Source organism: Pithys albifrons, chromosome 2, assembly GCF_047495875.1.
Source record: "Pithys albifrons albifrons isolate INPA30051 chromosome 2, PitAlb_v1, whole genome shotgun sequence".
Lineage (NCBI taxonomy): Eukaryota > Metazoa > Chordata > Aves > Passeriformes > Thamnophilidae > Pithys > Pithys albifrons.
In genome coordinates, this window is record NC_092459.1 from 23,455,893 (window position 1) to 23,482,244 (window position 26,352).

The window sequence follows — 26,352 nt, forward strand, 5'->3', positions numbered from 1 at the left end:
AAAAGGACATCAGGTTTTATAAGCAAACCAAGTATCTGTCCATGGTTTGCTAACTCATATTCTTTCAAATCTCTGAAGTAGCAAATAATTTTTTAAATTTTTTTTTAATAAACCAATGAAAAAGCAGACTTTCAGTGTCAATTCATTGAGATGGGATGGGATGGGCTGCATAGGAAGAAATAGTTTTTCCTTCCATGTTTTGGGTACTTTTTCAAATTACTGTTTTGTGAAGGGGAAAAGTAAGAATCCTGTAAAAGACATTTAGAAGCAGAAAGAAATTCACAGTAGCAGAAACCCACTTAGCAGTGTGGATTTCAAGTGTCTGTCTGAAAGGAGATACAGGTGAAATTAAGTCTGAATCATTCACAGCCCAGGCGTCTCTGCTGCCTTTCTACAGGACCAGTTTGCCTTTCACAAGGATCGAGCTTTGAGAAAGTGTTCCCAAAACAATCAAAGCAATGAACTCCCATACAACATTCTAATTTCTTTGAATTTGCAGCATTTTGCACTGTAAATTAGACTTTGAACAAAACTGCATACCAGCTAATGTTTGGGCAACATGTGTGTGTGTGGCTAGGCTTCGCAAAAGCAGATTTGGGAAGGGCTCTCCCCACATGGCTGTGCCCTTCCAGCCTGCGCAGTGGATTTTTTAGGTGAGGCACAGCGTGCACAGAACTGGCCCCACCATTTAAGTCCTGAGGTTCATCTGCCACGGCCGAGCGAGCTTGGACGGTGACAGTGGGCAACATGAAACACAGTGAAATATACTACAAGCAACTCCTAAGCATCTCACACATAATTTTCTCCTCTTGAATATGAAGTATCACATGGAGTGTGTTATTGCTCAGAGAAGAGTGGTGTAAAGTTACCTTTGCCACATCTCTCCTTTCCGTCTCAAGTATGACATAAAGCTAAGCCTACACGAGCAGCTGTTAAACAACATACATAAAAGACAAAGCACGACATATTTTGTATTTATTAGCTACAGGTGACAAAATTTTCACAATTTTTTTTTCCAATTTTCATCATACCTGGCGTTTTTTCAAATAGTCAAGTGCAATTTGGACGTTCTGGAGTCTGTGAAAACGCATCCGACCTTTTTCTCGGGGCTAAAATTAGAAAACAATAGTTATCAGATTTTATCATCGGACAAAAGAACAGTCTGACTTAAAAGATACCATGTAGAACACTTGTAGTATTGCAGTTTCAATGAAGTCAATATCTTTGGTGGAAAAGTGTGCTTTGACTATTTTTTTAACTGTAGTTGGAAGTTTTTTAGCACAGTGGATAGCAAGAGAGATCAGTGGTCCCCAGCTGCAACTTTGATCCATGCAGGCTGATAGCCATTCCCTGTAAAGTACTATTACAGCCAACAGGGCTACTACCTACAGAAACTAAACTGCAATATATTATTATACAATATTCACAGTGTATTAAGCAAAGCAAAACATAAGTAATGTCATGGACCTTTATATTGCTCTGATAAACTCTGTGATGGAAAAGCTTACCTCTGTATGCAACTTCATGACTTCATGGTATGACTGCATAATCATTGTGATATGTATATATATTTATTTAAAGCATCTAATAAAGATAATATCTTCCTTCAATCAGAATAAAGTAACATATAGAGTCCTAGAGCATAAGTTTAAACTCTTGAATTGGGCAGAGTATTTTAAAGCGTAAAAAAACTAACAAGGCACTCTTCCTAAAGCAAAGTCAAAACCATCAAGAAAAAACTGTAAAATAAGCACGAGCGGTGTGTTAATGGAAAAATGGCAAAACTGCATGCAGTTAGTGCAAAATCACCAAGAATAAGAAGAATCACACAGAAAACGCATACTTAGCTGTCACAGATCAGCATGGGAAGCGGTTAACTTATCAACATCATATCCAAATCCTTCTATTCTTCCTTATTTCAGATTTTTCACAAACTTTCATAGCAATAAACTGAAGCAGACTATAATTGCTAGGAAACAGCCATGAATATGAGTATTTCCTCAGACAATCACTGTGAAACACACAGATAACCCCCATCCTTCCTCAACTGCCTTTTTTTACCCCCCCTGTGTAGTATGAGATGCTTACCAAAACAAAACATGGGGAAAATGGAGTTGGATAAGAAGCAAAAACTGAAATACAGAATTTTAATTTCCATTATAGAACCTTCTATTTAGCCCCTTGCTTTTCACACAATAGCTCAGGATCAAGCATTGCAGCCCTTGTTATCAAGTAGCTTCCATGGAGGGAACAAAGGACCACAGACTTGGAACTTGGTTTTCCACAACAAAGAAGGTATAATAAATCCCAATCTATACAGTTAAGTATAGCATCTAAGAGGGGAAATATTTTTTTGTTAAAAAATTGCAGCATTTTGAGTTATGTTACGTTCCAGAAAAAAGCACACAAATTCCACTGAAATCACAACTGCAACGCAATGCACGGGAGCCAGGGGGACGCTCAGGCCCTACAACAGCAAGTTGCTTTAGCAAACACCAGTAATGCAAAGTCCACAAAGGCATGAAACAGCTCACTTGGACTAACAAGCACTCAGCATTTTACACTTTTTAACTAATATTCCCTTCTGGAGGGGCAAAATACAGTGAAAGGATAATTCAGCATATGTTGCAAGAAAGATAAACGCTGCAATCTATCTGAACATTTAGCAGCCACTACACAAAGCTGTTGCTTAACTTCTAATCCATCGTCTTTGGTAAAAGTAAGTATACATGTGGTAAAGCCTAATAAATATATCTGTGCATCTGAATTACCTTATTTCAAGATATTATTCAATATTATGTGACATACATCAGGGGTGCAATAGACTGGTACTTCTCATTAAGGCAAATCAATATTTTACTATTGACTTCACTAAGAGCCTTCAAGTCTTTGTCTAAATTACTTGTATATGGACAATAGTATTTGGAAGTTAAAATTAAGTCTTAGTTTAACAGAATTATGGCAATTCCCTATCTATTACTAAAAAAGCTTATAACATCTTGATAGTGTTGTCCAATACACATTTGTGCCATGGTCTTGTACAATTCAATCAAAGCAAACAAATATAAATCTTCAACATTTGTGATTCAGCTGTTCACAAAAAGGCTGAAAAAATTTGTCTTCACGCTACCTCCATCACAAACACACGTATCTTGGTTTACCAACACAATTTCTTTTGTCCTTTCTACAGCCCACTACTGCAACACACCAAACTAAGAATTTACATTAGCAGACACCACACTTCAAACACTACGTTAGTACAGTTATGGGGGTCGGCACCTACCCCCTTATCCTCATCCTCCACATCCTCATGCTGTTCATTTGCGCATGCTTCTGTTGAACTCACCAACCGTAAGGTCTTCAAAAAATCTCGCTCTCTTGGCTAATGAATATAACAGACAGGAGACAGGACAGCAAAAACACAAGACAGACCACAAATGAAAAGAAGAGCATGAAAAGAAGAACATAACGAAGAGAACAAATACCAAGCAAGGGAAGTAATGCTCACAAAGAAAGGAAATGACACCTGAGGAGTGTGTTAGACAATTCCAGGGACATTTTATCCTTGTTATTTGTAAGTTACTCCCTTTAATGCAAAAGGATATTAAGCATTCAATACTTGTTAAAACAAAAATTGGAAAGAAAAAGAAAGAACAGAAAACAATAGTGCATTACCTATTAAGAAAGGAAGTTTCTCTGACCACAAGAAATGAAGAGAACAGACTGCAATCCCCCACAGAATTGACAGTAGTGTATTTTACCAATGCAATTTGTGTCTTTGGTATCAGGTCACAGATTACAGAAACCTCCAGCAGTTGATACTCAAGGAGTTAACGAAGAGAGAAAAATGGAACAACAATCTGGAACCACTGCATTCTGATCTAAAAGCTTACCAAGGTGTCCCCAGAAAGGACTTCTAACAGTGAGATCAAGTTATGTCCATCTCTTAGGTCTTCATATAGGTCATTCACATGCTTTCGAACCTGCATGGAAAAGTGTAAAAATTAAATATAAGAGCCCCATTTATACCTGAGAATTCACACTCATATTAGCATATATCTTTTAATGTACAGATGAACCTCAGATATACCTCAGCATTGCTTTTTAAATTTGTTGACTTTCATGACAAATTTACAAATTCAAATTAATTGTAATAGGCAAAATTTACTTCTAAGCCATCACTTGCACAGTTCCATCACACTTTATACAACATTTTAATGAAAAGAAAAATAATATGAAGTTGCAGGTTATGAATGCATGTAGAAATTCAAAAATCAGTATCTGACAACTTACATGTTATCGGATACCCACCTCCTAATTAATGACCAAGACAACAGTAGCTGGATCCAATGAATTGTAAAAAAATACACACAACAGATATCATTACTATGCATGTTCACTGCAGTCAGGCCAAAAGTAACACACTTTCTGGCCTTAAACTTATTACTAATCAACGCATACCATCCACCAATTAACAAAAAGTATTGTCACCTCAGGTTTCCCAGTACTTAGAGAGTTTTCCAACAACAACTCGCTATACCAAAGAAATATGACATTAGGTTGATGTAATGAAGCCAAGATCATGCACAGTCGTTCCCACCTGCCATGCTGGTGCCAGAGCTTAATGCTTCCTGTACTCAGCACCACCCCACCACCAGCAGTCACCAATCCAAATGATCCCTTCTTGTGGTGATCCCTAATAGATGGTCAGCCTTTCCAGCTCAGGCTGAGAAGGGCTGATAACCAGCATACTCTAGGAGATCAAATATGAAGGAGGGAGGAGGTACAATGACAAGAGAGTCAGCTGGAAGCTTTTCTGACAGACACAACAAAGCTGAGAGATGTCTGTCCATAAGCCAACTTTTTGTTTCTTAGCATTAGCTTAAATGCAGTTTTATCTGAAATATCTTCAACAATTTCATCCAGTAGCTGTTTGAATGTGACACAAAAGACCTCATTTTTCACAAGCAGGGATATTTGATGTTGCCAGATGGGGCAGAGGTTGAGGGCTTTCCTGCTGCAATTTAATGTCAGCTCCCTGGTGTTCCCATTGTACCACCAGATCCGAAGCTTCCTAAGCTTTGAGAGGATAAAATAAAACATCAGAAGTTTTCTTCTTTATCACCTCTACTGGAGATGAGCAGTACTTCCAATATGAGATCTATGGGACACTCAGACTGCCAACATTTCTATGTGTATGACAAGGGCAACAAGAATCAATGCAGACCTTTGACTTTATATAAGAACTCTGTTTACCTGACTTTCGGAGGAATTTCTAGATCCATTCTGTTGCATAAACAACTGTCTCCATATCTAAGATTAGTTTCATAAATGCTTTTTAGTTCAAGTTTTCTTACTCCAATTTTTAAACATGAAATTACCCTATAATCTGTTTTCATATAGAACATCATCTAAATTGAGAGTAGTATCACAGCGTATTTATGTTTGTTATAAGGACTAGCCAGAACAAGTCATCTAGAAGACTGTTCCATCAGGAATTACAACGGATAATATTTTCCAAAATATTTATACAGGCTCTGCATACACAGTCAAGTTACAATCCTATTTTCATATACATAGTTTTACACACTTATGTACATATAATATAATTTTAATTTTAGTTATGATTTAAAAAAAAATCCTACAAGGAATTAGTGTAGAAAAATTCCAAAAGAAAACTTCTCTGGTAATACTTAAGTACTGTTAAACAGGTATTCTCCTACTACATCTCTGGTGAAAAGAAAGAAAAGGAAAATGTAAATGTAAATCACTAAAGTCCCTGATACAAGACTTGATTATGATAAATGCTTAAAGGATGAAAAGCACAAGAGTCTTTAACTCAAAACAACTGTGACTTTTTATTTTCATATTCAAAGAACTTTGCCAAGAGTGCTAGACTCTTTCTGACAAAAGTAGGCAAGTTTTCTTTATGATAAATGCTATGAGAGGGTTGCCTGCTTCATCACTCAGGATGTGTCACTCTCCACTTCCCTTTGGGGAGCAGAATCCCAAGCCAGAGAAGATTCACAGTACAGGCTGGAGGCCACTGGCATGGGAGGACATCAGGTTAAGGACAAAGGAATGGGGTGTACACCTGAAAGACATTGCACCAGCACAGCTGAAGAACTGTCTGTGCATTCTCAAGCCAACGCCTGTACTCTTTTTTAACATACAACTCAGAGGAGTTGTTCAACATGCAGGTGTCTGACTGGTAGGCAGAGAAATATTATTATTTCTGGTCTGTCTGTCTTTTTTTCCATTAGATGGAAGATGTGTTGCTATCCTGCTAGTCTGTCTCTCAAAGTACGTATTTGTTGACCTTCTGTTTGTTTCTTTGCTCTGAGGTTTCCTAAGTACTATAGAGACAACCATCTTCCCCAGCTTATCTTCCTAGAAATCACAGATGATCTCACACTGGCTATGAAGAAACTGGAATAGAGCTGTCAACACAGGAAAACCAGCAGTACACCTTATACATCTGTGTTAGTTCTGCCACTGACTGACAATTACTGTGAGGATTAATTATCTAGGACATAGTACGTCAGTCGTCCTAGTACAGGACAACATAATAAGGATTTTCTTCCAAGACTGAGCAGCAGATGTGCACCTAAAACTATGTATTGGGGCAACTGATATGAACAAGCATACTCACTAAAAGCAGCAGACTTCTAAAAGAAGCATCTTGTGCTTCTCAAAAGATACTACACTGTCACTTGAGGAAAAGCTTGCAAAATCATCTCTATCACTTGGGCAACTCTTGTCTCTCAACAGATTTAATGAATTCTTAGATCTGGAAACTAACAAGAAATAGAACTATTTCATTGCTCCTTTACTGCCACATTCAGCCTTCTTCAGAACAGATAGCACAAGTACTGGATATAGATGGGGGTCCCTGGATGGATTGTGTGGGATCTGCTGATCCCATGGCATTTAGTAACAGTTCTTGTGACTTTTCAATAAAATCACAGAATTGTCAGCCCTACATTTTGCAAGGTCCACGTGCAAAGTAGGTCACAGGCTGCCTCAAGCAACTTTTTGCAATATACCCATGTGAGTATGGCAGATTTGATAATTTGGGCAAGAGAAGAAATTCTTTAAGGAAGACATGGAAGACAGTGAGTGGCTCAGGGGCATCTGACAAAGCTTAAAATATAAGAAGTGTTAGAAAAAGAGTTTTGCTGAAGCTAAAGGAACTGTATTGATAAAGATGAGAATAGAGGGAGGGGGTAGTTAAGTTTCCAATGGTTTTTCATGCCTTTGGAGTGGTGTGGGGTCTTGGGCAGGTAGGCAGACTGGGCCAGACTGTGAGCCTTCTAGTACTGACCAATAGGAACAGAGGCAGGGACTTTTCTGGCCAGGTTAGGGTACAAAAACCTGTGTTTCTTGCTAGCCTGTCTGTCTCCTAGGCCAGAGGGACACACCCATTTCAGCTGAATTTGTTAAATGAAAGTTTAGTTTTGCTTCAACTTTGTCCCCTCTAAATTTTATTGGTAAATGTGAGCATCTCTCACAGAAACAAAATGGCTTCATTATAGAGGAGAGGGAGCAAATGTAAGACACTGTTTCAGAAGTGATTCATCTTCTGATCTTCATCCTCTGGCATGTATACTATATTTGCAGTAAGGAAAGTGCCATTCTCCTTGATATGAGCATAACATATTTTCATATCACCCTTTTCCAGCAAGCTTAAGCTTTGCAGTCTAGTGCCCTGGGGAATCTCTGCACTACCACCAGTAAAAACCAGCTTTTATAATTGTAGCAGTTACAGAGCCGCAACATTGCCCCCAGACTCCAGTATGTTAGGCACTTGACAAATGAATGCTGTGACAATGCCTGCCACCTCCGAAAGCTCACAATCTGACACCCCACATAACTCACACAGCTTTATCTTACTCTTCAGCTGGCACACCCAGCTGTTCTTACAATCAAGTTGCTATCGGTTCCAACATTATGTACCATTCTGCTTCTGCAGTAAAGTCCACAGCCTGCCAGGCTTGATTTCCTCCTCACTGGGCTGGCATAGCAGTATGTGTCATCACTGCCTTTGGTCTGCCTGGTTCTTGTTCCCACCAATGGAGAAGGAAGACAAGATTCAGCTGCCTGGTGACACATCTATGGGGCTGGTTTATGTTTAGGAGCAATGCCACTTGGCCTCCAGCTTTTTTTCCAGAAGAACTAAGGTTTGCATAGGTCCTGCTGGCCACTCCCCCACAGATATCTGTCCTGAATACCCTTACACATCTTAAGCAGCTCTAGATGCCCCGGCTTAGTGAACCAAAATTGCACATAGTGATCTCTGGTTTTGCCACGAGTCACAGCAAAAAAGAAGCCATATTCCAGAGCAAGCCTGTTTCTTACAATTTTCCTTGGTATTATTAGTTGTGTCTAGTTGTGTCTATCACTGATACTAGAACAAAATCTATACTTTTACACATTAAAAGCAGAAGCCACTAATGACTATATGGTAGAAGGGGAAGGAATGTCCCTTCTGCTTCTGCAAGCAAAACCCACTTGGACTTGATAAGGACACACAGCAGATGCACATCACTATCTGTAACACTGGCACACCTACTTTTTAGTAGGACCTGTTGCAAATATGACAAGGTGTAATGGTTTTAAATTAAACAAGGGTAGATTTAAACTCGATATAAGGAAGACTTTTTTTACTGTGAGGGTGTTGAAATAGTGCAATAGGTTTCCTAAAGGGGCAGTGGATGCCCTACCCCTGGAAACATTCAAGGTCGGATTGGATGGGGCTCTGAGCAACCTGACCTAGTTGAAGAAGTCCCTGCTCACTGAAGAGAGGATTGGACTAGATGAACTTTGAAGGTCCCTTTCAACCCAAATTATTGTTTAATGATTCTAGAAAGACACAGGAAAATCATGCCTTTTATTTAGAAGCAAATATGGCAGGAATATAGGATTGTGTCCAATTCTGTGTATACAGTGGGTGCACACCCAGCATACACATAGATTTTTCATGGACTTTCATGTTAGGCTGCAGCACATTAGACAGACAACTAAAAGGACTGCATTATTGACTGAAATAGTGGAAGAAGCGAAACAAACATTAATATACTGCAGAACCTAAAGTCAAGGTAAAAGAGGCAGGAGAGAGTATATAACCACATTGGGTAGAATCAACTGTAAGCAATGTCTATGGACTGGAAGCCACCAGGAACTCCCTGAGGGAGGTGAGGCAACCATTGTGGCCCTGGCAAGCTGCACAACTCAGAAACAAGGTAGTGTGTCCACACACTTGCAAAATTATCCATTTTTTACAGGTGAGGAAAGCAGACTACAGTAATCAAATATCTTTTTTAAAAACATCTGGAGTCTCCTTATCTATATTATAATTAAGCTGAACAGATCATTATAAGAACATGTCCAAATAGACCAATTCTTATTATTCCCAGAACAGGCAAGATTAGAATCAAATCTGAACCACACTTATTCTGAATAACTGAAGTTCAGTTGTCAAATCTTTAGAAAATCAGTCCCAGCCAGATGTTTTCAAGGGTTATAATATTACAGATCCAACTGAGGCTTTTCAGACCACATTGCCTGGGAAAGTCTTTTCAAGTACCGCTCTCTCCTGACTTTTGGAAGCAAAGTTAATTAAATGCCCAGCACAGACATAAAGAACTATTGCTTTTCCACAGGAAAATGGGAAAAGGTTCAAAAGTTAGAACTGTAAGGGGTGTGTTTGGGAAAAAAAGGGTCAGGCCTTAATTACCACTGAGGTCACCGATAAGTCCAAACGACAGCTGGCACAAGGCCACCGTAAGTTTCACAATAAACTCCAAATTTATTCTTTAAGAACCGGACTCAATGCCCATGGAAAAAAGATCCCTTTGGAGTCCCATTCAGTTCAACAACAGTAAAACGATTTACTCCAAGATAATAGACATAGATAAAGAGCTCCTATAATTACAGTGTTCCATGGCAAATGCCACCAGCATTCAGACAGCTGAAAAATTGCTGTGGCCACTGCATGAGATCCTGACACCCTAATGAGTTACTCTAATGTTCCAGCTTCCTAAAAACATGCCTAATGCTTTTTTTGAAGGGAAAATTTTATTAAAAGTGCTACTCATGAGGAAAGAGTTTTCTCTAAGTTTAGAAAATGTGTGTGTTTTAGCCCTTTCACCTTTGAAATCTAAGGAATCACAGTGGTAATTCTAACAGCATAATAACAAATAAACCTATGCCATGAGTAAAGAAAAAAAACTCTCTCATACAAAAAGTTCTTCCATTGATGTAAAAAAATGATTTACTAAGTCAGCACATGCAGCATGATTTATGATAAACAATCTAAAAAATTCTGAACAGGCTGTAAAAAGATTCACTCAGCATGTAACTGTCAAAATATCAGATTTGTCAAAATATTCACACGTGACTGATCTGCCAAGCAAGTTGCTTCTTCAAACATCTTCAAGAGTAGTTATTTTCCTCTACAGACTTCTGAGATTCTCCCATGGAAAGCATGAGTGTTGCTCGACACACTGCAGGGCACTGCACCTCAGGTAATTTCCACCCCAACGTGCTGCGTGGCGCAGGGAGGCTCGGAGCTGTGGTTCGTGGCCAACCTGATGTCACACCAAGAGATCAGGGAGCTAAAGCTCCATGCAGACTGGCACGCACTCTGACAGCCTCCCTGAGTCTCTCATGTTCTTTAATCTCCTTACTCTAAACACAAAACTTGCTGCTAGGAAAAAAAAAACAAATAAACAAGCAAACTCCAAATGCACACCCTGGTCACAGTCCTTGGTTCGTACTGAATCCCATACTAAACTTCACTCATTCTGTTAAAAATAAACAAGCACACAAGCTCTGGGAGAATGCAATCACTGGGTCTCCCTGCAAGCATGATCTGCAGCCACAGCTCCACGCAGGGTGGGCACAGAGAGCAGGCAGCTGGAGTCTGTGCTGCAGAGGGTGCTGTTCCCTGGTGCTGGCACATGCCCTAGCGCTGGACACACATCACCCAGGGCACCCTGATTTGCTCCCCTGACTGAAAAGCCTGGGCCTGCAGCCAGGGCTGGCAGCAAGATGGTGCAGAGGGAAAACCTGTGCCAGGTCTCTTCTGTGCGCCTGTTCACTTGTAAGCAAAGTCTGGCAAATTCAGTCCTGGGCCTAGTGGTTGAAAAACTCATTTTTCTTTTCCTCAACAGTCTAATAATCCGCTCTGCAGGAACCAATTCTTGTGGTTCATGGAAAATAAATGGTTCCTTATTTCATACACAGGAGTAATTTTCCTGTTCAGCTTCATTTCTGGATATTGATTCTCACAAAAAGCTGACAGATAATATTACTCCGTTTCATAAAGTTTCTTTATGATTTTACTAAGTTGCATTTAAACAAGTCTTCTGTACAGAGTGAGTTCAACACTCCCGCTCTTTGTTTATACCAGATGTTTTCTAAATGAAGATTCATTCTTGATTGCATCCTTGGATTCATCCTTAACTTTCTCATCTGGTTGATGCTCTACACACTATTAACATGATAACCATGGTACCCTTCTTCTATTCCATGACTCTAACATGCTGTTGTTATATCTAAAAGCTTAAATCACTCACATTTATTTTTTTCCACATTAACATTCACATTTCTCCCAGACAACTCAATCATCCAACTAATCCATTGCTTTTGCATACTTTATTTTGCATTTTGCCACCCAGTCTTCAATTATTCCATATCTCTGGATAACTCTATTAATTATAAAAAAGGTATTTGTACAGCTTTAAGGTAAGTATACTGTTGCTCATTTAAATAAATAAATAAATAAATAAATAAATCCAGCCATTGTTAAGTCTTGTCCTTGTAATTTTCTTATCTTCCAATATTGGGTGTCATGAAATGCATTCCAGTACTTTCAAAATACCCAAATCAGCAAGTATGCAAGCAGATGCATAATCTTATGTATGTATGAAACAGTAGGACAAACATGCACATCCAGGAGTCCTTTTGAGGATTTCAGTAGTTGTGTGATATTTGAAACACCATTACTGTACAGAAAAGCTTCAAACAAATTTCATAAATGTGAAAAATCCTCCTTTCCACCTCCTCCAGGAAAAAAAAATTTGCTCCATTTACAAAATCAGAGAATGGGTAAGGTTGAAACGGATCACAGTGGGTCATCTGGTCCAACCTTTCTGCTCAAGCAGGGACATGCTAGAGCATGTGGCACAGGCTGGTGTCCAGATGGTTCTCAAGTACCTCCAGTGAGGGAGACTCCACAACCTCCCTGGGAAATCTCTTCCAGTGTATAATCAGCCATACAGTAAAGAAGTTCTTCCTATTCAGGTGGAACTTCCTCTGCATCACTTGCTGCCTGTTGCCTCTTGTCCTATTGCTTGGCACCACCAAGAATCTGGCTCCATCTTTTTGACACCAAGCCTTCAGATACTCAAATATATTGATGATGTTCCCTCTCAGTCATCTCTTCTTGAGGCTGAACAGATCCCTCAGCCTTTTCAAGCTCCAGTCCCCTAATCATCTCTGTAGCTCTGAGCTGCACTGACTCCAGGACCTCCCTGTCTCTCTTGTATTAAGCAGCCTAGAAACGGACACATCCCAAAACCTTGTGAGGAATGGGCTGAGGGGTTCTCTCCAGGCACCACTGGTTCAGACTCTCAGAACACATCCACAGGTCCCACTCCGCTTATTCATTACCATTATCTCAGCATTAACCTCACTAGTATTTATCCTGGCACAGTCTTGTTCATCTGCTTGTAAATTTGCATACTGGGATCAGCAAATCCACGTCAGCAGAGCCCATGCTGTGTAGATTCACAAGCAGAAATGAGTATATACTAACTTAAATCTACTCCATCACCACTAGAATTTAAAGTCCTAAAATATAAAACTACAGAGATGTCCAGCCACCTTTAGTATCTACTTCAGCAGATTACGTTTATTCTATGACCAGCGCTCAGTGAGGAGGAGGGACAGATGCCACATGTGGCATGGCATAGTCATGTGAGGTCCCATGAGACTCCACACATGCCCTAGCCTATTAACCCTTCTTGTGCCAGCTGTGATTTCAAAGCACAGCATGCCCATCTCTCTTCCCTCTTTTGCACCTCTGTAATCCTTCAAGATTTTTCTTCAGTGCAGTACATTCTTCAGATGTATTTGTATACAAGACTAAAGATACTTATAAACTTTAGAAAAACTAAAAACAACCAAAAAAAAGTGTGACTCACAACTTGCTTCAAGCCTCACTTGTGACATCTGTTCTGACACATTTTAAAAATACTTTATTTACAAAGGTATAAATACAGATTTATGAAGAATGTAAAGCAAACACCACTAAGCTTCACTTTACATAACAGCCCACTGAAACAGGGCATTCTCACTGAAACTGCAGGATTGATGCAGATTAAAATCACTAAATTAATGAAAATAAAGTTCTGGTAAAGAACTCGGCAGTGATCAGCTTTAAGACTCAAAAGTTGAGTATTATTTCACCAGAAAAGGGCTATGCCTTATGAAGCTGTCACAGAATAGTACAACTCTAAGGCTAAAGGACTGAATAGAACACCTCACTCGGCCCTGTGCAGAGAAGTTTGAGTTCGGCTAGAAAACACCAGAGCTGTTTCTCTATTTTATTCTTGAAAATTCAAATGGAGGAAATGTAACATAGAATACATATACTTTCAGTTTCTTACTACACTTACTTGCTTCTCTGAGAGGGATATTTTTCCTTGCTAAAGTTCAAACTAAATCTTCTGTAAATTAAACTGAGGGGTTTTTGTTGTCCCTTTCTTTAAAGTCTGACCTCAGAAAACATTTGTTCACCAGACTCTGCATAAACACCTTTTACATACTGAGGACACATTATCATTTCAGTCTTCTCAGTTTCAGACTAAACAAACTCACATTATCATGACCTACACTTGATCTTCCAAGAAAACTTATCTTTATTGCAAATGGCTGCAAACTTCTTGTCCACGCAAAGATCAGAAATTACACAGCCAGGCAGAGTTTCATAGCCATGTGCCCAGAAGTGCATCCATGAAAAGGCTAAATTACAAGTTGCCTCCTTGTCTCCTAAGCACTGTGCTGGCCCAGAGGCAGGGTGCAGAGCTCATGTGTAGCTCCTGGAGCTCCCTGAGACTAAGCCAACACAGCTCTGCACAGGTGACGTACCCTGCAAGATTCATGGCAGGGAAAGGGTGACACTTGTTGCTGACATAACAAAAGGCCTGAGCCACAGAAAAGTACAGCTGCAGTGTTAGAGAAACAGGTGTGTCACTACAAGTATAACATGTCTCAGCTCAAAACCTCACCTGAGGGTGTGGCACAGCAAGAGCAGCAGGCACTAGCATCTTTCCTCTGGGTGGAAGGTCCTTGTTCATGAGTGCTGCCTTCCAGACCCAGATGATGCTGTGACAGCATCTGACAGCAGCCACAACAGCAGCAACAGCCGATGGCACTGGCTCTTCCCAGTGCCAGTTCTAGCTGCAGTTGCAGCAGTTATTGAGGGCAACATCCCAGCAAGCTATATCTGGGATCATTTTGTTCAAATTTTGTGACAATAATCTGAGAATGAGACTACTGTGGTGGTATGTAAAAATTGTACCCCACTTTCCCTTTGTCCACCTGCTTTCAAAGACCAGTTGTTACACAGTTTCCACATGGAGAGAAATTCCCCTGTGAGATCTGTAAGTCCCCATTCTTTTCTTCTGCTGAGGATGAAGGTATTATGCTTACGGTAACTGCAGACTCCTAGGAGTTCCCCATCTCCTCTGTATTCTTGCACAGAGTAATAAAATGCTACAAATCATTTCAATTAGTTACTAACTATTGGGTAATTACAGCTGTGCAAACAGAAAACACAAAACTTGTCTGAATATTCTTCTTTTTACCTGTTGACTTCCATGTCACACTAAGTCCTTCTGGACTTTATACTTGTCTGACTTTACCCCACCTTGCTTTACTAACTCCTTTATACAAACCTTTAGTCATGCTGCCCTTATTTCCACTTCTTGTACAGCTCTGTTGTATTGCACAGATCTCTTGAAAGAAGCAGTATATTCTATATGATGCCTCCCATCTGTTCTGCCTGTCTGCAGCCTGCCTTTGTGCCTGACATAAACACCTACAGCGACTGCCAGATCTTATGCATTTCTCTCTCTACAGTATGACTTCCCCTGGAAACCCTACTTACTGCTTTCCCCAGTTCATAGTCCTTTCTTTACTTCTCATTTCTGTCTGCTTTTAAAGAGGAGCCTAGGATTTCACAGGCACTTGCTTCCAAGTTACCTTCCCTTTTTAAACTTGGAAGCAGTTTCTCCCAGCCAGTCCAGACCTATCTAACTAGGCAACTTTGAAAGCAACTTTCTGAACTTGACAGGCAGAAGGTCTCTCTGTCTGGCACTTCACTCACAAGACACATGTTCACAGAAGTGGCAGCCACCCCAACTCGTGCAGCAGGCAGGGAACAGAACAGCAAGTGTTCCCTAACCTGGTTTGTACATTCCCTTGAAGATGAGCTGAGCTGTGCCACAGAAGTACCTCTTTCTTGCATAGACTACTGAGGGCTCCTTTGTAAGTATTCAAATGTAGAACTCCACATTATTCCTCCTGTCAATTATGAGGATAAATGATTTTCCCCATTGCTACACAGTCCTGTCCTTTTGATGCTGGTTAGTGACCAAAAACCTACCATCATCTTCCTTAATCCAGTCAACTTCTCCAATCAACAGCAGCCACATTCTTTTGTTCTATCTTCAGACAGAGACACGCCCACAGTTTTTTCAGTTATTCTGTGCATCTGATTCTCTTCCTAGTTTGTGCTTCCAACTTGCTCTTGCCTTTCCCAACCTGTACTACACACTGCCAAATATAACTTATCAGGGAGGAATTGCTTAAAGAATGCAAACATAATGCTAATAACATCAAACTCTGACAATAAATCTGACTCCCACATCTTAGAACTAACTCTGACCAAGGGCAATACACCCCAAACATGCCCGAAGCTGGTAAAGTACAAACACTGGCAGCTAAAATGTTATTCCAATTAAAGTCAAGGTACTCTAAGTAGAGAAAGATTTTGATTACTGTGTGACTACCTGTAAATTTCCTTGTTCAAAACACCATAAATACCTTTACCAGATAACACATGCTTCTGTATAGGAGAAACATGTTTATGCTGATGCCTTCTTAGGTTCTCATGCAGTTACACATCTATGTGACATCAGGGCAAGCCTTGCTCTCTGGAATATGTGAAATATTGATGTAGAACAAAATACTTAGTTAATGTTTATGATTGAAAGTTGGAAGTTGCTCACCCTCTGGAGTTCACATACTGGAACAAATACTACTCCCACTGGAGACAATGGCACAGTTACACTGGTCCCAAGGGAGCTAGATCAAGGCATAGTACTTCTAAACTGATATATAAATTATTATTAAATACAGATACATCAAAAGTATAAAGATTAAAATAATTCCATGCATAATTTAGCAATTAATTAAAAAGTCAACATTTAATTGCAAATGGTGGAATTTTATCTCTTGCAATCTCTAAGGAATAAATAATATTAAATGAAATCTGGGCTGAGAGATAATTGCAAACAATGAACCCAGAAAAAGAGAATTAATTAATATATTAGTCTATCATATGAAGCACACTGATTCTATTGGTTCTAGTCCATAATGCAGTCATCATATGGTAGACTTAATTTTCCTTATTCTTTCATATATGAGCACCTGTATAAAAAAATTTTTTAAAAAACCCAGCACACATAAAGTACACGCTCAACTGGTACAACAGGGCTGCATACCATAAAAACATTGATGTGCCCAGGCTATCATGCCTTTCATGCATATTTAATTTACTGTTTTCAATTATTCTCTTTTCTGCTCCCAATTACTCATGAAGTCTGAATGCATTAAAGAGGATCAAATAAACTTGACATCTGTGGTACAGTTTTTATTGACTTGAATTTGTTTGTTTATTTATTTATTTATTTGCTTGCTTGCAGAGAGATTTTGTGCTGCAATTTATCATTAGCCTTTAAAACCTTGTAAAATTTCCTCCTCTTTTGCAGCTTTAATTTCTGGCATTCTGTCACTGCTTTTCCTCATCGTCTCCTGGTTACCTTTCTCCCTCATCTAAATTTTCATTACACCAAAAAAGTGTTGAGTTTTCCTTGCCAAGCTGCTTTGCAAAAAGCTATAGATTATACTAAGCAGGTGAAAGACGATGTGTGGTTTACCTCCAAGTAGAAGACTTTTGAAAGATTTGCATGCAATGCAGCATAAATAAACTATAATTACACACACTTCTAGTGAAAAAAACAAAATCACACATTTCTTTACACCTCTAACTCATGATCTTCAAGAGTTATTTTTACTTATTTTTCAGAAGGAGCACATTTCAAAGGTAAAATACACTTTAAGATCATCTAGAACAAGTCCTGAACATACAACAGCAACAGTTTTAGGAGTAGAACTGAAATATTCTTCTGTCTACCAAGTAGACAATAGGCTTTGTTGAACAATTGAAAAAACAAAACAGAGGAGGAGACACTGGTACTTCAGCTGCACACAATGCCTAAAGCAAGCTGTGGGCCATGTTGAAACCAGATTTTACAGAATTTGTGCCCAACACAGTCTGCAGCACTTGTCAGTAAAAAACCCAAGGAGCATATACAAGGCTAATTTAGTTGCCCTACCACAGCAAAGAATCTTTGTCTTATGTTAACACATGGAAGAAAAAAGAAAATAAATCAAAACAGCTTTTTCTTAGTATGTTTCAAAATTGAAAGGTGTTAAATTGACACTTTCTTAAAAAGTCAGTACGATAAGACTAACACTAGGTGCCTCATCCTTTAAATATCAATGTAGAGCTACAAAATGTTCATTTCTAAAAGAGGAAGTGGGGAATTTTAAATGACATCTTAACTGCATGACTACAGAGACGATACTGCAGAGTGGTGCTATCTAAAATGATAACCACTAGTGTCAGTAAAGTGCCAGCTTTCAGCAAGGGCATGACTGTGCTTTATCAGGAATCGTCAGTCCTGATGCCATTAAGGTCATACCTGAACATCTCACAAAGCAAATCGACCTAAGAGGCCATTTGCAAACCCTGTGCTGCCTGAAGGATGCACAGGAATCAATAACTTCAGGTTTCTCTTCTGAATTATTCATTCAGTCTTTGCACAACAAAAATCTGTTCTCTCTCACTCTCTAATGTACTATCACTGCAACACAGAACATGATTTTGAATACTGAACTTTAAAATGGTAGTTTTAAAAGCATTTTGTCCTGATGCTTATGAAAGCCTTCTTGCTCATAAGACCTTTAAAAATTACATTTGGAGCAACTAATGACTGTGCAGGGATGGTGCCCACTGGCCCTATCTGTGGCATGTTTCTCCCGAGGTCCACTCAGTCAAGGGTTCCAAAAGCCAACCCACACAGGGGTACTGGCTGGTGGGGCTCTCTGGCAGTGCCATTGACAGGACAGCTCTGCCTCTCCAGGGTATAGCTCAGGCATCCAGAGGCCCATCCTGCTGCTAGAAGGTCAGCGAAAAGGATCTCTACAACCTTTTCTTCCATGAAAAAGAAGAAACATTTTCCCTTGGATGGAAGATGCCTGGGTGTTCACTGTATCACTGGCCAGTTTCTGGTTGCCTTGCCTTTTATCCTATTTTCTGTACATTATAATTTCTGATTAAAAAAGCCTAGAGTATTTCAAAATATCCCATTTAAAGCATCAGGACTAAGATCTGGCACTACAAAATTATTTTTAAATTGGTTTGAGAAAAAAAGTGAACAACAAAGAAGAAGTTGACTGATTATACTCCTTTTTCATCATCTTCTTTAATTTTCTGACTTTTATCTTATCTTTCACCTCTATTTTAAACTAGCCTCACTCTTTTCTTAAGTTTGGGGGTTTGGGATTCAAAGGAGGTCAGAAAGAATTTCTGGGCTTTCCTGGAAGCTGGATTTCAATTTGGGTGTTTTAGGACCATGTGACCACTACACTAGAATGAAAACATAAATGTACTTGTTCTTCTTACATCAAGGATTACTTGCTGCTTTAGCAAGTACCAGAATTTAACATCCTATTTCGGCAGCAGCTGAGTGAAACACCTACTGGAAGCAAAGGCCATTTAGAGAAGATAGATCTCTGCTCCACTCCCATGGCATGTGAGTTTCTCCCTTGAAGCTCATACCACAGCAGCAAGCGAGTCTGAAGTCCAATATCTCACCTCTCCAGTCCCTGTGTCAACAAGGCTCAAAAGATAACATTTAAACTGGAGCCCCACCATCAGACAGTAAACAGTAACCTTAGCAAGGCCAATGCTCTAATCAGTCCTCAGAAAATCTGTTATCAATTCAAAAGAAAAACTTCAGCATTTAAAAAATGTAGTGGCAGTCCACTTGATCTTGAACTGTGGAATTCAAAGATAACTTAAACAGTTGAATTTTGCAAATAATACATTATGTCCTTGTCTCTAAAACTATCTATATCAAGATCATTAGCAGGAAATATTTCTGCAATGACTATGTTTCAAGTTTAGCAAAGCACACAACATGCTCTACTAGTTAACAAAGCTGAAAAGAGACTAATCTTACACAGTGAATTTTAAATACTACACACTTACAGGCTTTGAGTCCAATGCAAGGAGAGAGAGAGCCAATGAGGGGCAGAAGGGTCAATATTTACAAGTCATCTTATTGTTTTCAATTACTCTGTGAATCCCATACAGAACACAATTGGAAGAGTGACAGTAGGCTTTCATGCCTATGATGGTAACTATTAAAAGCATTGTTGCTGCTGACGTAGAAAAAACTCTTAAATATTGAGTATTGACATGCCTGAAATGACACAATTTCCACCTTAGTTTGTTCAAACAAGTTATGCACAGTGAATGGGCAAATAGGAGTTGTATATGTTTTATAATAAATCCAAGGTACATGAAAACTAGGGCTTAAGATCAGTGTAATGTATTGACCAGGACAGGTCCAGTGTCTTTGCTAGAAATGCACTCACTGTGCTAGTTTTTCTACATTCCCTCCACTATACAATATTTTCTAAATACTCCCTTGTGTCTTAAGAGAGAGCATTTGAAGGATTGATTTTAAGTTCCATGCAACTCACTGTTCTAAAAACAATGCTCTAAGAACAGAAATTAGACAATTGTATCACCAACTGTTTTCAAACTATTTCCAGAAGATAAAGTTGAGTTGCTACAGAAATTCCAAGTTAATGAAAGAGCTATAGTCAAACTATACTTGTGTAAGTTAGTAATACTTTATTTGAATTCTAAAGTGAGCAAATTGAGATGAAAATCAAGGCCAGCAATACATACAGACACACATCCCTATCTATCTTATCTATCTAATCTGTACCTCTGCAATCACCCACACTGAGAACTATTTGAAAATGAAGGCCTAAGGCCACTAACCTTGGTAAGCAAGGCAAAAGGATCTAGTGTGAACTCTTTATTCCTATTTCCTTATGGGTTTAGAGTCTAAATCTTTTTTAAACTACTCCCAAGAGGTTGGCAGTATGGAAATTATGACTGTGCATGTTTTAGAAGGGAGTAAAACAATGGTATATAGAAATCTAATTTTTAGTATACTGCTCTTCTGTAAAAACAGGCGCTGCTTTTCACTTTTATGAAAGGATTGCTCTCCAAAAAGCTTCAGATAGGCTTTCCACATCCCACAGGCATATTCAAAATGCATCTTTAATACATAAAGAGATTCATAGCCTCTACAAACATGATAACAATTACCCTCAGTTAAAAGAAGAAATGCCTGATGGTTAATTTAGATATTGGAATTGACTGCCAGGGTACTGGTAATCTTTCTGGATTTTTTTGTCTTTAAATCTCATTAGTGTGAAGTACTGGACAATGGATACATTTATACCATAACATTATGCTGTACATTATACAATAAATGTGAGGTAAAATTCAGAAAGAAAAGGCCGCCTTTTGTCTTTTCTCCTCAGCAAGTAGGACGACTCATCTGCAAGGACATGGGGCCACCACTTGGATGTTTCAGGATTATGATGAGGACACATCTGCATAGAAGGGGTCCTTGGAGCAGCTGTTTCTATACATCATATTTCTTGTGGGTCTAGCAAATTCATGAATAAAAATCTACTGGTATGAGCCTTTCTGTGACTCCAGACTCACCCTGCCCACAGGAAGGCTGTATGCTGCTACACAGGGGCTGATGGTCAGGACTACTCCTGATGGCTCAGTTAAGGATGAGAAGGACCAAAAGACTGCCCTGGAAGAAAGGTCTCTTGCTAAAGACAAAATTGAGACCAACTTCACTGCAGGTCTTGTTAGCTCCCTACATCACTCACTTCCAAGAGCTACAGAGATTTCAAATTTTTAAAAGATGTTAAACAAACCAGTTCATTTTAAACATCCACTTTCCTGAAGAAACTGTCTTCTGCTTTAGGGTCTAATGTTTCTAAAATACCCACAAGGGCAGCCACAAGAAACAGGGAAATAGTTAAGTTGTTCCCCAAAAACTCTATTTTCTCTAAATACAAGCATAAGATCTTTCCAACAGTGTCTGAACGCTGCACTTATTAATTAAATCTCAACTCAACAGTTTGCAGATATATTTTATTTAATGTGACTCTTACATGAATTCAGCCTCAGAGTCGGGGGGATATCAAAGCAAGTTATGTTAAGTAGTTATACAATCTGTTTCTCCAGAGAAATGTCTGGACTAGACAGCTGGCACTGAAAGAGGGGATTAAATTTAGAACTGAAGGGCCATGCAGTGAAGGTGAACTCAGCTTTTAGTGATCTGTCAACCAAAAGCTGTATATGTTATTAAAATAATGTGCCTTGTCCCTGAGGTCAAGTTCACTGCTACTCAAAAGATAGATATTGAAAAGTGACTTTTGTCTCTAGAAATCTTCTATTTCTAATCCAAGAGCAGCATATTGATGCCACAGGATGATCTAGAGCTCTCTTTCTCGAGGTCATTTCCCTGTCCTCAACATGGTACTTAAAATAATTCTTTTTTCATTTGCCTTAGCTGTGGTACAACAGCCATGACACACTAATTCCAGAAAACCGTCAAGCCTTATAGAAAGAAATCATGTCTTCAACTTTGACTCATTTTAGTTTTAAATGCAAGTACTCAAGTAGATCACATTGGGATATCAAAGAGCAGCATTTCCACTCACCGATGATTCCTCACAGACAAAGCACATGCATAAACCTCACAAGATGAGATCCTTCTTATACATAACACAGCTGCATCCTGAAACCAAACATGTAGTAAAAGACAATTGCTGCTGTAGTAATCAGTCATCCAGAAATGACAGATATAAAAACTGACCTTCATAAGATGCTGATTTATCCATTTTGTGAATGTCTTCTTTTGTACTTTGTCCCGCTCATCTAGAGTTAAAAAGGAAAAAGAAAAGGGTTTAACAGCTTTACAAGCAATGCCGATTTTTATTGACAGTTTTATAAAATTAATATTCTAATAAATTTTAAAAACAGAATAATCTGTAAAAGCTCCAAAATATCTAATCAAAATAACAGCACATAAATGCTATTGCAATACATCACAGCACATCATGAAAAGGTTTCTTGAAGCTCCAGGCGAGTTCCTGCAGCGCGACAGCCCCACAGGTATGACAGCAGCACTACTAACAAAAATATAACTGCCTTGGAGAAGTCAACTGTCACTCAAATTGTACTAAAAAGGTCATGGCAAACTCATAAGAGCTATAAGTACTACTCAATCTCTACAATCAATTCATTACTAAAGTATTACAGAATAGGAAGTCTCTTACCATATGAAAGCTAACTTTTTTAATCACTATGCTTTTCAACTGAAATATCACCCTTGTTCCACCACACAAGGATGAGTTACAGCTTCAGGCAGAAAACGGACTCGATTTTTAATCATCTACAGAAGAAACAGGGATGTTCACTAACCCAGATATGGGACCCATCCACTGTCAGGAGTTTGCTCCCTGGCATGCCAGTTAGCATCAATGATTGCCCACAAAACACTGTGGAGAAATAACAGAAGTAATAGACTCAGGGTAAGAAAGCATTCCACTCATGGATAGGAAGCATATACATGTATTCTACTGAATCACCTTAGAGAAAAACTAACCACCACTCCAGTGCAAGAGTTATCTCCAGCAACCTATGTAGAGCCACCAGCCAGTACCACTGTCTGCTCACAGTCCCAGAGCTCTCCAGAGCAGGAGTCACATGGCATTAGGACCAGGACCATCTGTGCAAGCCTAAAATAGCAAGATCCCTTCAGACCCTGTACAACACAACTGCAGTTGTTTCATTGACTCAGGCTGTTTGCAGAGTGGCTGAGAATGAGCAGTGAACTCAGGTAGCAAAACAAGATCCTGCTGCACCTACTGCCATCACTAGAAGACTGATTCAGACCCTGCATTTTACATTTCAAAATACTGTTTTCAGGTTAGTCAAAGATAACAATAAATAAAAATAAGCTCACAAAAAGTCTTTCAAGGACTCTCAAGTCTCTGGCGTGATACTGAGGTCTTTCAAAACAGCATGACTATACAAGAGTCTGTCCTAGGCCAAACTGAGCACTGTCTGCTGTTCCTAACAGGAGTGAGAAATTACTTTTGGGAAACAATTGCAAAAACAAGAGAAGTAAAATCCTGTGAAGCCTTTGTATAGGCCTCTCTTATGTGACTCACGGATTTCCGATATGGTTATACATATCTTTGCACTTAAGAGTCATAAATGCATTTTTTCTGTTATTTTTCCCAATTCTTTTTTAACACACCTATAACTTTGATAGTCACAGCTCACTGTGACCATGAGATCTTCAGGCAGCATGTGCAGTTGTACATTTGGCTCGGTACAGAACAGTAGCTGTTTCCTCAATACCTTTTCCATGCTACTCAAGATCTAAGCTTCTGGCATACGCTTTTTTTCCAGTTCACAGCTCTACACTCTCTTATTCTACTTGAAGACACAAAAAAGAGGAGAAACAGACAAACTAAAAAGCAAAGCTGCACTACTGGAAAAAAAATCTGGCATATTAAGAAAATCTTTTGCTATATACGCACTTCCCTACAGCCTTTCTCTAGACACAAGACACCATTTCTGACATCAGTTACTTATCCTAATAAGGTGGAAGCTCTGATTAAGTAGATGTAGAGAACAGAAAATCTCAGAAATAAAAGAAATCTAGAAACATTTCACTTTCAACTGTTCCATTATGGGCAGCTCTTTTAAAAGGAACCAAAAGTTTCTCAGTTGCAGAATTTCACAGTGTGTCTTTTCTCCTAAGGTAACCTTATCCAGTTTTGACTACACCAAAGTTTACATTTTGCAAAATGTTACTGTGACGACAGTTAAAAAAAAAAAGTTGAAAAATCCACTTTCTTGTATTTTGTTAGAATATACAGTCACTATTGGTTTCAACTCTATTTTCAATTAACATGCCAATATATATAAAAGAAGTGATGTTTCCTACTCCTGCTCCTTTTATATACACATATATATTACACAAACATAGAAAAACTCCATAACTGACAGACACAAATGCGTAATGAAGAGGAAAGCTGACACCTGTCATGTGAAAAACACCAGAATTAAAGGGGAAAGAAAAGTCACCAAAACAGGATCACAGAATATTCAGAGTTGCAAAGCACCCACAAGGATCATGGAGTCCAACTCTTAAGTGAAGGGTCCATAGAGGGGATTGAACCTGTGACCTTGGCACTATTTGCACGAAGTTTTAACCAACTGGTCTAATCTCAGGGTCACACTAAAACTGATTTCCAATCAAAAATCCAAATGCTGCCAGAAAAGCAAATGCGCAACAAAAGGAAAATACAGTGCCACAGCTTTTACTGTGCTTGAGCTCAGAGCAGAACACACCCAACCAAACTCCCCAAAATGAAATCAAAAACAGGCAAATGACTGAAAAAGAAACACCAACTAAGGGAAGAAACTCACAGCCCCTTGAGAAAAGCTTTTCCCCCACCCGAGAGCTGTGCCCTATCCCACAGGCAGCCCTGCCACCCCCCCAGCCCAGCTCCAGGTGCATTACTGACCCATGCAGCACATGACTCCCACCAGCCTGGCACTCTGGTCCTTTTCGTCTTCACAACAGTGTCTCATTCTCCCCCTCGCAAGTTCAGAGCTTCTTTTATTTCACGGGAAAAGGAGAGCCAAGGAGTGACCAGGACGTCTCCTAGCTGACACAAAATAGCAACACCCCTTTTAAAAAAAAAAACGAGCGAACAGCCCATGTGCTCTCAGAGTAGGGAAAACTGCGAGCCCTCTGGCTTTAACTCACCTTACAATATAAATTGAGCATCTGCGTTTGTCTGTTTTGAACTTTCAGGTGCATTAATACACATTTGAGTGCAAATGTTGACCTTTCCAAAGCAGGAAGCCTGTTTTTATTTCTACCAGCAGTGAGCAGCAAGGAAAGAGAGTCACCACGAACCCAGCAGCAGGAGTGCTGTTCAAGCCAAGGTAATTTAAGAACACAGATAAAGCAGGAGCTGCAGAAAGCAAGCACATCTTCCTAGGGCATCTGATCTGTAGATCATCAAAATAAACTCTCAATAGTTAATTAATCAACTTAAGCTCGTCTCCTTTTACCTGTTATTGCAACCATTATTCTGACGTATCAAACTCTTAAGTCTCTTACGTTTTCCATGCCTGGAAAGTACCTCAACAAAATGTTTCAAGTCTTAATAAGCTATCAACCCACTTTATAAACCTACCTCACAACACAGAAGCATCTAAAGAGGGTCCAGATCAGAATATTTGGATTTAAAAACAGTTGCTGCAACTAAGGTATCTTGATGTGCATTCTTGTCATTCCTCAGTCCCAGGTACAAATTCAGGGGCCAGATCCTTCCAACACCAATGCTCCCTTCCATGAAACTCTATTGCTTACATGGTTGACAGTATCTGGGAGTCAGAACAGTTTCTCTGGAAGACAAGTTTACTTACAGGATTGCACCAAAAGTGACACATGGCATAGATGCCTTCAATGGTCTCCTGGGCATCTTTAAGATCATCAAGTGCAATAGTTAACAACCACCCACCAAATCTACCACTAAACCATGTCACTAAGTGCCACAACTACGTATCTTTTAAATATCTCCAAGGATGGTAACTCAGTTACTTTCCTGGGTAGCCTGTTCCAATGACTGACAACTTTTCTGTGAACAAATTCCTCCTAATGTCCAACATGAACCTCCTCTGGTATAGCTGGAGGCCATTTCGTCTTGTCCTGTGGCTTGTTACTCGGTAGAAGAGACCGACATTCACCTTGCTACACTCTCCTTTCAGGCAGTTGTAGACAGCAACAAGGTCTCCCC

General features: G+C 39.3%; 1 protein-coding gene across 1 annotated transcript in view; it reads right to left on the reverse strand.

The window, feature by feature from the left end:
• Positions 1–26,352, reverse strand: part of LOC139668697 (dystonin-like) — a 301,638-nt gene that overhangs the window by 183,348 nt on the left and 91,938 nt on the right. The window contains 3 exon segments of the mRNA XM_071548494.1: positions 1,032–1,109; positions 3,894–3,983; positions 22,341–22,402. Of these exon segments, the coding sequence (XP_071404595.1) occupies positions 1,032–1,109; positions 3,894–3,983; positions 22,341–22,402 (230 nt within the window).